At 39.4% G+C, this 13,834-nt stretch overlaps 1 protein-coding gene across 2 annotated transcripts; it reads right to left on the bottom strand.

Annotated features, from left to right (window-relative positions):
• Nucleotides 1-825: 825 nt before the first annotated feature.
• Nucleotides 826-12,746, bottom strand: LOC307126157 (C-type mannose receptor 2-like). Of its 2 annotated transcripts, XM_079816561.1 has the most exons (5): nt 12,629-12,746; nt 12,478-12,513; nt 7,360-7,716; nt 1,446-1,802; nt 826-1,331 (listed from the first exon to the last, which is right to left on the bottom strand). In XM_079816561.1, exons 2-5 carry the CDS (start codon nt 12,509-12,511, stop codon nt 1,051-1,053), a joined length of 1,029 nt encoding a protein of 342 aa, XP_079672687.1. In that variant the 5' UTR covers nt 12,512-12,513; nt 12,629-12,746; the 3' UTR covers nt 826-1,050. The 2 variants fall into 2 exon arrangements, with proteins under 2 accessions (XP_079672687.1, XP_079672686.1); XM_079816560.1 differs by lacking the exon at nt 12,629-12,746 and having other exon boundaries at nt 12,478-12,594.
• Between the last annotated feature and the right edge of the window lie 1,088 nt (nt 12,747-13,834).

Raw genomic sequence — 13,834 nt, 5'->3', positions numbered from 1 at the left:
TCGTGTGTGTGTGTGTGTATGTGTGTGTGTGCGTGTGTATGTATCTGGAAGTGTGTTTGTAAGTTCACAATACCTTTCAATATTTATATAAGAATCCTCTCTTAAAATAATTAAATAAACTATATATAATTATATCCGACTCAGGGCAGAATCCTGAGAGATATTAATATATATGACTGGAAAGGATGTTCCTGCTTATGAATCCCTGTTTCAGGCCTAGGGGGGGAAATGCTCAAATATGGTGAAGCCTTTGTCTCGTAATGTATTGATTTCCTTTGAGGTGTGTGTATGTTAGAGACTGGACTCTTGCTTTTGCAGAAGTGCTCGCTTTGTTAGATGATAAAGTTTCTTGGGTATTAAAATGTATTTTCTGGCATCAAAACCCCCAGACTTCAAGAGTGATTTTTAAGCAGTGACAGGCTCCACAACAATATTTGCCTATTTATGAATGAAGGAGAATAATGTGGAGAATGCTCAGTTGAATGAGCATCAGTTACTTAAAGATAGTCAGACAGACATGCTTAGATGTGTCATTTACTAGAATAAAAAACAAACTGAAATACTTTAGATTTTTGGCAGATTAACTTTTCCCACAGCAGTTACATCATTCTTCCTGTTCAAATCAAAGATGGCTGCTGGGAATCAGGTCTATGGAGGGCCACTTCACAGATTCACCCGCTTATTATGACCAGTTATTATCTAGTTATTATAGAAAGGAACATATCTTATGTCTTATTTTATTAATAACCACGTTTAGAAGATAAAAGAGCTAAACCTGAAATTCCAATGGAGCAAAAAGGGGATAAAAACAAACAACATTCTCTTGAGACTAGATTTACCTCTTTATTATTCATATCTTCATCAAGTACTAGACAGAAATGGATCATATGTGTAAAGTTGTATATACATATATTCTATATCATTCTCTCATCAATTATATTTCAAACTGTAAAGTCAACATTCTTCAGCTACATTAATTATGTCACGATAAAACAGAAATAAAATGGTTTAATTAATGATGCCTTTTGACCCCTCACAAAATGAGTCATTTCAAAATGAGTTAGTAAATAACACAAAGAAAGAGTTAATAACATGTTGAAAGAGTAAAAGTAAAACATGCGCACACCCAAAACACACCCAGAACCAGAGTCCCACTGTGCAGGAGTGACGTAAACCCAACCACACCTCCGCAGAAGACGCCCGTTTAACCACATTCATCACACGACGCTGCCTCTCGCCTGAATGAACCGAGACCAGATCCACATGATTCTGTCTGCAGTATCTCAGAGCTTCAGACCACGTCAGATCCTTATTGATCAGGATCAGTTTATCTGGACACAAAAACCACAAGCAGAAGCTAGAGAGAGACTGACCAAAAACAATACTGTGGGGGAAGTGTGAACTTTAAGATATCTGGAGGTGATGTTTTGTGAGGATCTGCTCACCTTCATGACACACAAAAGGATATGTCTCTTGGTCGCAGGAGACATCAGTCCATTGTCCCTGAGCATTCGGTTCAGCTACTGTACAGTTTTCACCATATTTATTCAAGCTGGGTTCACCAGACTTCCAGTATCTGAATGAGGAGTCACTGTGATCTAACCACTGCCATAAGTCTCTCACTCTGAGCAGGCCGATCCACACATGTGATCCAGTTAACTGATGAGAACTAATGATCTTTGCCACCTGTTGATTCTCATCGTGGTTCCTCACACTGACCAGATCAGAGTGATTCTGTCTGCAGTGTCTCTGAGCATCGCTCCAATTCATCGTCTGATTGACAAAGATGAGTCCTGTGTTCGCTTTAAGAAAAACAAATGGAAACAGATTCATAAACCAGTTAATTCATGATTCTTATGCTGCTTTATGGTTTAAAAGTGAACAGGAGCAGTGCTGGAAGCGTCACAAACACGTCATTCAAAGACTTTTCTACAGCTGCTGATATGTTGAATATACACAATATATTATATTGTCTGCAGAGACCGTGTCAATTAGCCTCTCCCTGCAACTGCCTCATCGACACGGCATCCTTAATAAACCCGTCTCCAGCGTGTTGACTCCGATTGTTCGAATATTACAATTAAATAATACTTAAATCGATATGTCATCCACAATAAACCCGTCTCCAGCGTGTTGACCCCGATTGTTCGAATATTACAATTAAATAATACTTAAATCGATATGTCATCCGCAATAAACCCGTCTCCAGCGTGTTGACCCCGATTGTTCGAATATTACAGTTAAATAATACTTAAATCGATATGCCATCCGCAATAAACCCATCTTCAGCGTGTTGACTCCGATTGTTCGAATATTACAATTAAATAATACTTAAATCGATATGTCATCCACAATAAACCCGTCTCCAGCGTGTTGCCTCCGGTCCTTCGAATATTCTGATCTATTATGACCTCTGACCTGTAAAGCGGCCAGAATAATAATAATAATAATAATAATAATGATAATAATAATAATACGCTGTTTGTTAATTGGCCAGAGGAGAACTACCCCCCCGACTGAGCCTGGTTTCTCCAAGGTTTATTTTTCTCCATTCTGCTCCTGATGGGGTTTTGGTTTCCTTGCCACTGTTGCCTCTGGCTTGGCGTGCTCAGTTGGGGACACTACATTTTATCAACTAAACATCGAAATAAATCTAATTAATAAACTAAATTAACCATATAAACTAAATTACTGATCTAATTATTGATCTAAAGCCCACACTGTCACCGTATGGAAAATGAAATGAACTGATGACATCAAATGGCTATACAGCTTAATAAAATTATTATTTTTCCTGTTTAACACTGTAAAGCTGCTTTGAAACAATCTACATTGTTAAAAGTGCTATATAAATAAAGTTGAATATCTTCAGGATTATTTGTGATCATCATGATAATTTTAAAGCGCTTTGTATAGAGCAGCCAGTCCCAAACTGTGGTCTGTCAGGATACTGAGAGTGAGGACCCAGGTGCAGAATGAGCAGGGGGTGAAATTTATTAACAATATTTGACACAGGACAAGACTGGTGAGATAGGAACAAAGTCCAAACAATAGGGGCAGGACACAATGGGAGAAGTGGCTGGTCAGGGTAGAGACAGCAGGGATGGGATGGCCAATGATGGAGACGAGGCAGCAGCTCGAGGAACCAGGCTTGACAGTAGGTGATGTGACTTGCTGTGAAACCAGACTGGTTGCCAGGCCAGAAGAGTCCAGGGTGACCAGGGTGGAACAGGATGCAGGACGGGAAACACCACAAGACAACACACAAGACTCAAGACGAGACAACAAGAGAAACAAACATGAGCAAAAAGCAAAAACTAAGAATAGGAATAAATGCCAACAAAGTAAGTAGAATCCAAAACAGAAAACAGAAGAAAGATTTCTCAAAAGAGAGAAAAGGCAAAATAAATAAAAACTAAAAATAAATAACTGGAACTAGAAACTAAATCTGTAACGTTGCAGGAAACTAGAGAGAGAAAATAAGGATAGGGAAAAAGTAACCAAAAACTATACTAGACGAGATAAACTACTATCACCAGGACAAGGTTAGCTAGACACGAGGCATACAACAAAAGCACACAATGAACCAGCAAGGACAAGAGGGAAATGAGCTCAATATAAAAGGGAAGAGCACATGAGGATCAGGTGAACACAATTAATCAAACAAGGACTAGACAAGGACTAAACAAGGGGGCGTGGTAAAGGGAAACAAGGAGGTGGGACGAGAGGAGCACATGGCCAACACAAACAAAGACAGAACCATGTGGTCAGACACAAGACAAACAAAGAAACATTGAACAGACACAAGACAGACAAGACTGACAGGGCAGGACCCTGACAGTGGTCTATAAAAATTTAAAAGAATATGTCAGCCTATATTGATATAAAATTTAAATTAAATTGTCAAGTTATTGTGTGATTACTAAAATAGGCTAGTGGCGCTCGGCCGCAACGTTCAAGTTCAGTGCCTCACTTTTTGAGGACTTGTAAACTTTAAATAATAACTATTATTAATAATCCCCTAAATTTGCCAAAGGTTCTGAAATGTTGACTATGTCCAAGTGTTCTTATTACTGTATAGATTTCATACTCCATTGCAAAATAAGCCCGTTGTTTAAATGAACCTGATTATGCACTTGAGTAAATAAATCAAATAAAAATGTGGCAGCCGTTGTATACAGTAAACTTTCTTTTAACAAGCCTGTTGTACTGATGTGATGACCAGTTATAGTTTTAGTGCTAGTAAGCCTATTTAGAGGTGCGGATTAATTCAGGTAGGTCTGTGTGTAGACATATATTTTATTATGTGTATTATGAGGTGGTCCGCGAAATTTCTTGATTACAACTAGTGGTCCACACACACAAAAAGTTTGAAAACCCCTGGTATAGAGGGTATGCATTGACGCCGGACTGAGTGGCAGAAGAGCTGCTGTATGACTGGAGTTAAAGGCCCACTGAAATCAAAATAAAGTTTTTTAGCTTTTAGTATAATTATCTTAGCCTTAAGGATATGAGTAAGCTGGTGTGTTCCAAAACAATGACAAAATTTGCATTTAGGAGATATAAGCATTCAAAACTCTCACTTCCGTTAACACGAATTACAGATTTTGATGACATCATCGCAGACTTCACCTTCTCATCAAATCTTCTGTCCAATCAAATGCGCTCTAGAATCTGAAGTCCCGCCCCCTGCATTATAAATAGACCCTGAACTGCGTCTGAAAACGGTCAGTTATTCACGCATTTACTATTTTCTACATGGTGAACGGCACATAGCGCACTATACATGTGATAGGAAACGATTCAGACGGTGTAAATATGCTTTCAGTTGAGGCGAATGAAGTCTGGGTTCACGATAGTTTCACGTGCACTGCTGCAGCACACACACACAGTCTAGAGCAGAGCCGTTGACTACACACATGAGAGCGCAGTGCGGATCACATGCGCGAGTCGGTGCAGACAACAAAACATATCGGACCCATTTAAATGCTGCACAGAATGCTGTATTTCAAGGAGATATGGAGGAGATTATGATGATAAACGGTTAGATTAGGAGGAAACTGGCTTTAAAAAAAACAGAAAGGCTCTAGTCAAACTGTGGTAATAACGAAACGCTATTAGCCGTTTCAAAAAAGGGGAGGAGCTGCTAACAGCTGCAGCCGTTTCTGGGGAAATTACGTCAACACATTGAATAATGCTGTGCGCTCCAAGGCACTTCAGTGGGACTTTAATAAGGGAAACTGAGTAAAACTAACTATTTTCAGTTTAAACTAAAGGTCACTATAAGTGTTCCTTACATCTTACCAAAGATCCCGTGATCCATGGATATTGACATGCAGCCAGGAATCGTGTTTCCTGACATTTACATGAGCCTGATTTGATCCCGGGGAAATACATGAAGCAAATGTGTGTGAATGCTTTATATAAATGCAATATAGGCAGGTCTTAATCTGGGTGATGACTTATATCAATGTTATATATATATAATTCATATATAATTATATCGATATATAATTCAGTCCTAAAACTTGTGTAGTTTTTGTTAGCATTTATTTAAAAACATCCAATTATGCAGAATATACGAAGATACATATTTAATTTTTTGAGTTATCATTACAATATACACTCCCCTAAAGGATTATTAGGAGCACCACTAATACTGTGTTTGACCCCCTTTCGCCTTCAGAACTGCCTTAATTCTACGTGGCATTGATTCAACAAGGTGCTGAAAGCATTCTTTAGAAATGTTGGCCATATTGATAGGAGAGCATTTTGCAGTTGATGGAGATTTGTGGGATGCACATCCAGGGCACGAAGCTCCCGTTCCACCACATCCCAAAGATGCTCTATTGGGTTGAGATCTGGTGACTGTGGCGGCCATTTTAGTCCAGTGAACTCATTGTCATGTTCAAGAAACCAATTTGAAATTATTCGAGCTTTGTGACGGTGCATTATCCTGCTGGAAGTAGCCATCAGAGGATGGGGACATGGTGCTCATAAAGGGATGGACATGGTCAGAAACAATGCTCAGGTAGGCCGTGGCATTTTAAACCATGCCCAATTGGCACTAAGGGGCCTAAAGTGTGCCAAGAAAACATCCCCCACACCATTACACCACCACCACCAGCCTGCACAGTGGTAACAAGGCATGATGGTCTCAACAGAAATCCAGACTCATCAGAGCAGGCAACATTTTTCCAGTCTTCAACTGTCCAATTTTGGTGAGCTGGTGCAAATTGTAGCCTCTTTTTCCTATTTGTAGGGGAGATGAGTGGTACCCGGTGGGGTCTTCTGCTGTTGTAGCCCATCCGCCTCAAGGTTGTGCGTGTTGTGGCTTCACAAATGCTTTGCTGCAGACCTCGGTTGTAACGAGTGGTTATTTCAGTCAAAGTTGCTCTTCTATCAGCTTGAATCAGTCGGCCCATTCTCCTCTGACCTCTAGCATCAACAAGGCATTTTCTCCCACAGGACTGCCGCATACTGGATGCTTTTCCCTTTTCACACCATTCTTTGTAAACCCTAGAAATGGTTGTGCGTGAAAATCCCAGTAACTGAGCAGATTGTGAAATACTCAGACCGGCCCGTCTGGCACCAACGACCATGCCACGCTCAAAATTGCTTAAATCCCCTTTCTTTCCCATTCTGACATTCAGTTTGGAGTTCAGGAGATTGTCTTGACCAGAACCACACCCCTAAATGCATTGAAGCAACTGCCATGTGATTGGTTGATTAGGTAATTGCATTAATGGGAAATTGAACAGGTGTTCCTAATAATCCTTTAGGTGAGTGTATAACAATAAAATGTATAGGGTATATTTTTACCCCAAAATATTGACAGCAAAATGATAACTGCAAATCCGTCGTTTCTGTGAATTGCAGTGATCCTTTTCTGTAGCTTTCGGCGGTCTGTAAAAATTTACCTCAGATTTCTTGTCAAATATGTACAGTCAATCTCAAAGCTCTTTCCTGTTTTAGATGTGTTTTGAGTGTTTTTCGCAGTATTCACACTGAAACCAATGCTGCCGCCCAGTCTTTGTGGGCGTAACCGCAGTCACTCCGGCCGATAGCGACGTGACGCGCCTACTCTCTATTTGTCCATTACTTATTCTCTGGAATATTTGATTTGAAAACAAAGAACCGGATGGAAGAAATGTCAAACAGATGAAGATGTTACACTGCAGATAAACTGCGACATGGACATAAAATGCATTCACACATTATGCATCTAAATGTTATTTGTGACGATGGCGATGGCACTGACTCTTTCTGAAGAAGAACATTAGGCATGTTTTTTATAATCAGAAGAAAGCATGTGGGAGCCGTTATATTTGATATAGTACATGATAAATGAGCACTCACTGTTGTTGCAGATGAAATGACGTTCATCACTACATGGCAAATCTTCCCATTGTCCATTCATCATCATTCCGCAATCATCTCTGCCTTCTGGTTGTCCAGCAGTCCAGTTGATATAGAGCACCGGTTCACCTGAAGACCACTGCCATTTATCAACACCCGTCTTCTGCAGCCCAATCCAGACATACAGAACACCTCTACCAGTCACACTCTTGTTCAGCTCGCTCATGTCGTTCATGCCATCAACAGTGGCCAGATCTGTGTAATTCTCTCTGCAATATCTCTGAGCTTCAGTCCAGGTCTTCAACACGTTTATAAAGTGATACTGACGCTGAACACATTCAGATACGGAGCAGAGAGCTGTGAAAGAGAGGGTTTGATTTAATGCTTTTCAACCCTCTACACACACACCTTGATAATAGAATCGCCATTGGTTAGTCCAGTGGTTCTCAAACTTTTTATACCAAGTACCACCTTAGAAAATATTTGTCTCTCCAAGTACCGCCATAATGACCAACATTAAAATACAGTAGCGTAGTAGGCCTAACTATTCAGCTACAGCTCTGCACAGCTCAAAAAGTTTATTTAATATTATAATATTTATTGTTGTCAGCCACTTTAACATTGTAAATACAGTTTGTACACTGATACAGGTAAATAAAATAATTAAATGATTAAATTAAAATGTGTTGTAAAGGTAAATTAAAACTGTACTGTACTTAAATAAAAAAAATTAAAAAAAAGATTTACTCAAATAAAGACTAAATTAAAATGTATTGTGTTTGATGTATTTAGTGATTCCTCTGCGTACCACTAGAGGCAGCCTCAGTTCCACACATTTACATTTATGCATTTGGCAGACGCTTTTATCCAAAGCGACTTACAGTGCCCTTATTACAGAGACAATCCCCCTGGAGCAACATGGAGTAAAGTGCCTTGCTCAAGGACACACTGGTGGAGACCGCAGGGATCGAACCAGCAACCTTCTGCATATCAGTTCCATGGTTTAACCCACTGGACCACCATCTCACATGTGGTTCTCACACTTTGAGAACCACTGGGTTAGTACACTTTATTTTATTTACTCACCAGACTAAAATACTAATATATTTATAAAAAGACTACACGACTTTACAAACATTTGACATATTAAATAAATATCATTCAGTGTCTTTTTCCCACATAGTCTAATGCTCTTTTCACACAATTAAATGTTCTTTCATTTAAGGTATGAAACTGTTGCTTTTGTATTTTTAGGAAATAAACATGACCAAATGAATTGTGAATAATTTGTGTTTATTTAACAGCTGTGGTTATGGCATAAATTTCAGACTACCCTTCCATTTCATACAGTAATCCGTTTCATTTTCTGAAGGTGTGATGATGGGAATATGAGCGTCATCAATGCATCCCACCACACTGGAAATCCTAAAGGAAATTCTAATGATTATGTTTCTTCCAGATGTTACAGCTTTAAATACAGCGCCTTACTAATGTGTTCTTCAACCCCGATGTTATATAGACAACTACTATGATGTGCTCAAATTAATCTGCATGTGGATATGGCAACAAAACAAATCCTCTCCGCACTTCAACGTAACTCCCTATGAATGAATGCAGCCTCCTCATCTACAGGATCCTGTAAAGGACATGCCATTTGTGGGATGGTGCCTGCATGATGAAATGAATGAATGTACCTGCACTGCAAAAAACACTTTTCTTATTTAACATAGTCAAAATATCAAAAGATTCTTAAATCAAGATGCATTTTCTACATAAGAAATTGACAAGGTACCTGGTCTTGTTTCCTGGGGGAAACTTAATTGAAGTGCATTTTTCATATTTTGCAATGATCGGACAGTGGGGTAAGGAAAATTATCTTGTTTCTGTTTGCATTAAGATTACTTTTCTTACCTCACTGTCAGATAATATTACTTGGTTTAAGTAAAACACACTTATTTTAGAATTTTTAGACACTGTGTGTCCTGTGTATGCATAGAGTCATCTTTGTGCATTTGATGTTATGCATTTATTTCTGAACTGGCTTCTAATTGTTTACTTATGTAATTGGCATGATGCATTTTAACCTGACAAATAAAATGCTATATATGATTTATTCTGTATTATTATTACTGAAATCATTATTTCCAGTAGATTAAAGTGGAGTCTGGCGTTATGGCTCTTCATTTAGTATTTCTGGATTTTTAATGTTTGGCCTGTGGTTGATATGTATGCACATATTTCACTGAAATTATATATAAATGTAATTATACTGTACAGTATATAACCTTAAATTTTACGTTATTTTTGTTTTAAAAAACGTATAATGTAAAATCTATTAGGCCTATGCATGTGTATTGAACATTTTATTTATATTGAACTATCCAAAATAAAACCATTCCTAGCAAACAGAACATTTAACAAATAAGGTTGTTAGTCCATGCTCTGTGATATTTTTGCCTCTGCCTTTATGTTATGTTATTAAAAATGCATTCAAATGAGACTTCATTTGCATGTCCCTTGTCTTGTTTTCTGACCCGATATCAAGGATGATCTTTTCGCTACACTGCTCGGCCACACACACTCCATGCAGTGAATGAATGTTCCCTTTCAAAAGCTACACTCAATGTTGCATAAGCATATGCAAATGGGAAATGTCTTCGACATAACCAGCTGTGAAAATAGTGTGAAAAACATCAATGAAATTGACCAGGAGGTATTTATAGCCTCGGCCGGTGACGTCATAGGCGCACCTGCTACACTGGAGCCAAAAGGTCTTTTTGTTTTCAGACCAACTCTGTGTTTGGTGTGTGGCAAAGTCTTTGAAAGAAGAAGCAAGTGAAAAGAGTTCAGCCAAAAGAAAGAAAATCAGTTAAGAGAATGAGTCAGCAGAAGCGGTGTGTGCCTCCATGCTCTTGCCCAATAGCGGACGAGGACACACACGATTACTGCTTTGTGTGTTTGGGGGAAGAGCACGCGATGGCTGCATTGGAGTCAGGCGAGTGCCAGCATTGTGAACTGTTCATTGAAAATGCTGTGCGCTCGGCTTGGCTTCTTTCAGTCCGCACCCACATTATGGTCGTGGGGCTCTAGGATGGATTTGGCTGACGAGCAGGAGATGGGTGTGTCCCTTTCGACTGCTCGTTTACCAGATCCAGATCTCTCCCCGCGCGATTGGGTCTGCGGACTTCGAGCAGCCACTTTCCGAGCGTTCCTCGCACAATAGTAAATCCGTCTAGGAATTATTGGAAGGGGTTACTCGCACGGTGGCCAGGTTGCCGATTGACTTGCCCAGTGAACAAGAGATCCCCAAACGCAGTAAGCTTGAGGATCGGTTTCTGTCCAGTGGCGGAGAAGAATGAAAGAAGGATAGGGGGTTGCGTCCAATCTTAGATCTTCGAGGCTGAAACCGTTCAGTCAAAGCACTCAAGTTCAAGATGTTAACCATAAAGATGGTCATGTCGCAAATCCAACATCGCGATTGGTTCGTCACGATCGATCTGAAGGACGCGTATTTTCACATAGAAATATTGCCACAACACAGGAAGTTCCTGAGGTTCGCTTTCGGAGGCCAATTTCGAGCTCTTCCATTCGGCCTAGCCTTATCACCCCACACATACACCAAATGCATGGATGCAGCTCTGGCTGATACTAGCTCAATCGTGAGAGATGGCGCTTCAGCACAGAGACATCATGCTAGCTCATCTAGTTTCTCTCGGGCTGAGACATAATGCCAAGAAAAGAGTTCTTTCTCCTGTCCAGAGAACGACTTATTCAGGGGTGGTTTGGAATTCGATCACAATGCGGGCACATCTGTCTCCCGCTCGAGTCGAGACCATTTTATATACCCTGAAGAAAGTCAGGCTAGGTCAAAATCTCACTATTCATCGGTGTCAAAGATTGTTAGGTTTCATGGCTTCGGCATCCACGGTGATCCCTATGGGGCTGTTGCACATGAGACCGTTTCAGTTGTGGCTCAGAGCAAGGGGGTTTCATCCAAGGGCCAACCCCCAGAGGCTAATAAAAGTGACACTAACTATGTGGCTCAGACCCCGGTTCCTTACCTTGGGTCCCACTCTAGGTGTACCTTGTCATCGCAAACTGCTAACGACGGACACTTCCCTGACGGGCTGGTGTGGTCGTCCAGCTCAAGGGGAATGGGAGGGTCATCAGCGTGATTGGCACATCAAATGCCTTGAGCTGATGGCTGTATTTCTGGCCCTGAAATACTTTCTCCCCCGTTTGAGGAGCTGTCATGTACTAGTGTGGGTGGACAACACAGCAGCAGTCTCATACATAAATCACCAGGGAGGTCTGCGCTCGCGCGATCTAAGCAAGATAGATTTTTCTCTGGGCCCAGGACAAGCTCCTGTCACTCAGAGCAGTTGAATGTGGGAGCAGATTTACTGTCCAGACAGAAATTACATGCGGGGGAATGAAAACTCCACCCAGAAGTAGTCAGGCAGATCTGGACAAGATTTTACAGAGAAGAAGTGGACGTCATCGCCTCTTATCAGACAGCGCAATGTCCCCTTTACTTCTCTCTCGGTCACCCTGCCCTGATGCGATGGCTCATACATGGCCCAGAATTGGCTCTCAGGTTTCACCAGTTATGATTGAACCATTATAACAGCATAGCCTACATGATGCTGATATTATACATTTTAATGAATAAAGAGAAAATAAATTAATTATTTATACATTTTGTGTTATATTGTATAGTTAGTCTTGTATTGTAATGATATATGACTGCTGTGTGTCTAATGATGATGAGATGCGTATTAATGAATGATGGTAAAAATACAAAAATTACAATAAAATGTTATGCGCCCTGTGGTGCACTTTTAGTTTGTTAATAGAAATATTTGCACTCTTTTCCGCTCAGCAAAGCACATTTCACAAGCAATGCAAACCTACTTTATATTTACTAGCAATATAACACCAAATATAGAGCATTTATTCACACAGACACTCTCATCTCCCATAATAAGTCAATCTCTGTCATGGAGCTCTTTCATAATGAGTAATGAGTGTAAAATAAGAGAGACATACAAAATGTGCAGAGAAGTGCTCTTGAGAAACACTGCTATAAACCATAGATCAAATGACAAACACACTCACCGATGAGGAGGATGAAATATAGAGTTTGGTCCATTTCTGAAAAATTCAAGTGAGAATTAAAAATCCATCTACACAGGAACATAAATGCACCATACACAATCATTGAGTTATCTAATTGTGTTTGAAGAATGAACATGTGAGTTGCTCTTACTTTAGAGGTGGTGTGTTTCTGTCCTGAGTCTGATGTTATTATCTCTGCTCTCATCCCTCATTCAGCGCATCACATCATTTGTGACGTGCTGAAGACGTGGATCCGCATCTTGTGTTGTGTTGGTCATTGTTGCTGTAATTCTTTGGAAACATGTTCATTTGAATGTGCAGCGGCTTGATATGAAAAATCTACCTCAGCATTTGTATTTTCTGATTTTATCATTTGTTTTTCCACCGTCAACACTGTCATTGATCAATAGCATATTTCTGCATCCCGACCCAAACACAATTGTAGGGACGCACATGGGCTTTTAGAAGTCTGTTTCTGACGCGTGCCTTTGCTTTGAGTAAATCAAGTTACCGTCCATACATTGAGGATACATTCGGATATGCCAATCCATTTATTGTCCATTTGGCATTGCAAACAACGAGTAAATCAATACTTCAAACTTTACTAATTTCTTACTACTAATAAATTATATATTTAATTTAAAACAAAGGTTGTGCATAAGCACAGTCTTGCACAATACGCTCCACAGCACGCTCAACACAGCACGGTCAAAAAGTTTGTTTGACCTTCCATATGCGCACATGTAACTCATCATCCTCTTACTTAAACATACTCAAAAAACTAGTACGCCCTCTAGTGTCACAAACAAAAATTACACTTCAATATCAAGTGTATTCAAGTGTATTCAAGAGTTTTATTTGTCACATACACAGTTATATACACAATATACAACTGGCAGTGAAATGTAAACAGGTCCGCTCCATGGACAGTGCAAATAACAGTTACAAGAAACACAAGGGGAAATTAAAATAGAAATAGAATAAAATTAGAATAAAAAGTATTAACATAAGTAGAATTATAAATAAATCAAGTAAAAGATAAAAATAGGAAATAAGATAAAAATAAAAATAAAAATATAAATATAAAAATAAGTGGATATGATAAGTGAGATAAACTGTAGACTTAAAAATAAGTGGTTAACATAAAATATATATATATAAGAAGTATGTGTGTAAGCAATAGGTATAATTGCAAATAGGAGTATAATGTGTAAACAGGAGTATGATGTGCGAACAGGTTTATTACAGGTTGTTACGCAGTTGTTACGCAATATCATGGCTCCAACAACAATATTTAACCCTTATATTATCTTTGGGGTCAATTTGACCAAATTCAATGTTTAATGTCTGTAAAAAC

The sequence above is a fragment of the Gobio gobio genome, assembly GCF_949357685.1.
Source record: "Gobio gobio genome assembly, chromosome: 1".
Classification (NCBI taxonomy): Eukaryota; Metazoa; Chordata; class Actinopteri; order Cypriniformes; family Gobionidae; genus Gobio; species Gobio gobio.
Note: the sequence above shows the minus strand (reverse complement) of the source record. Positions and strands in the feature narration are given on the sequence as shown.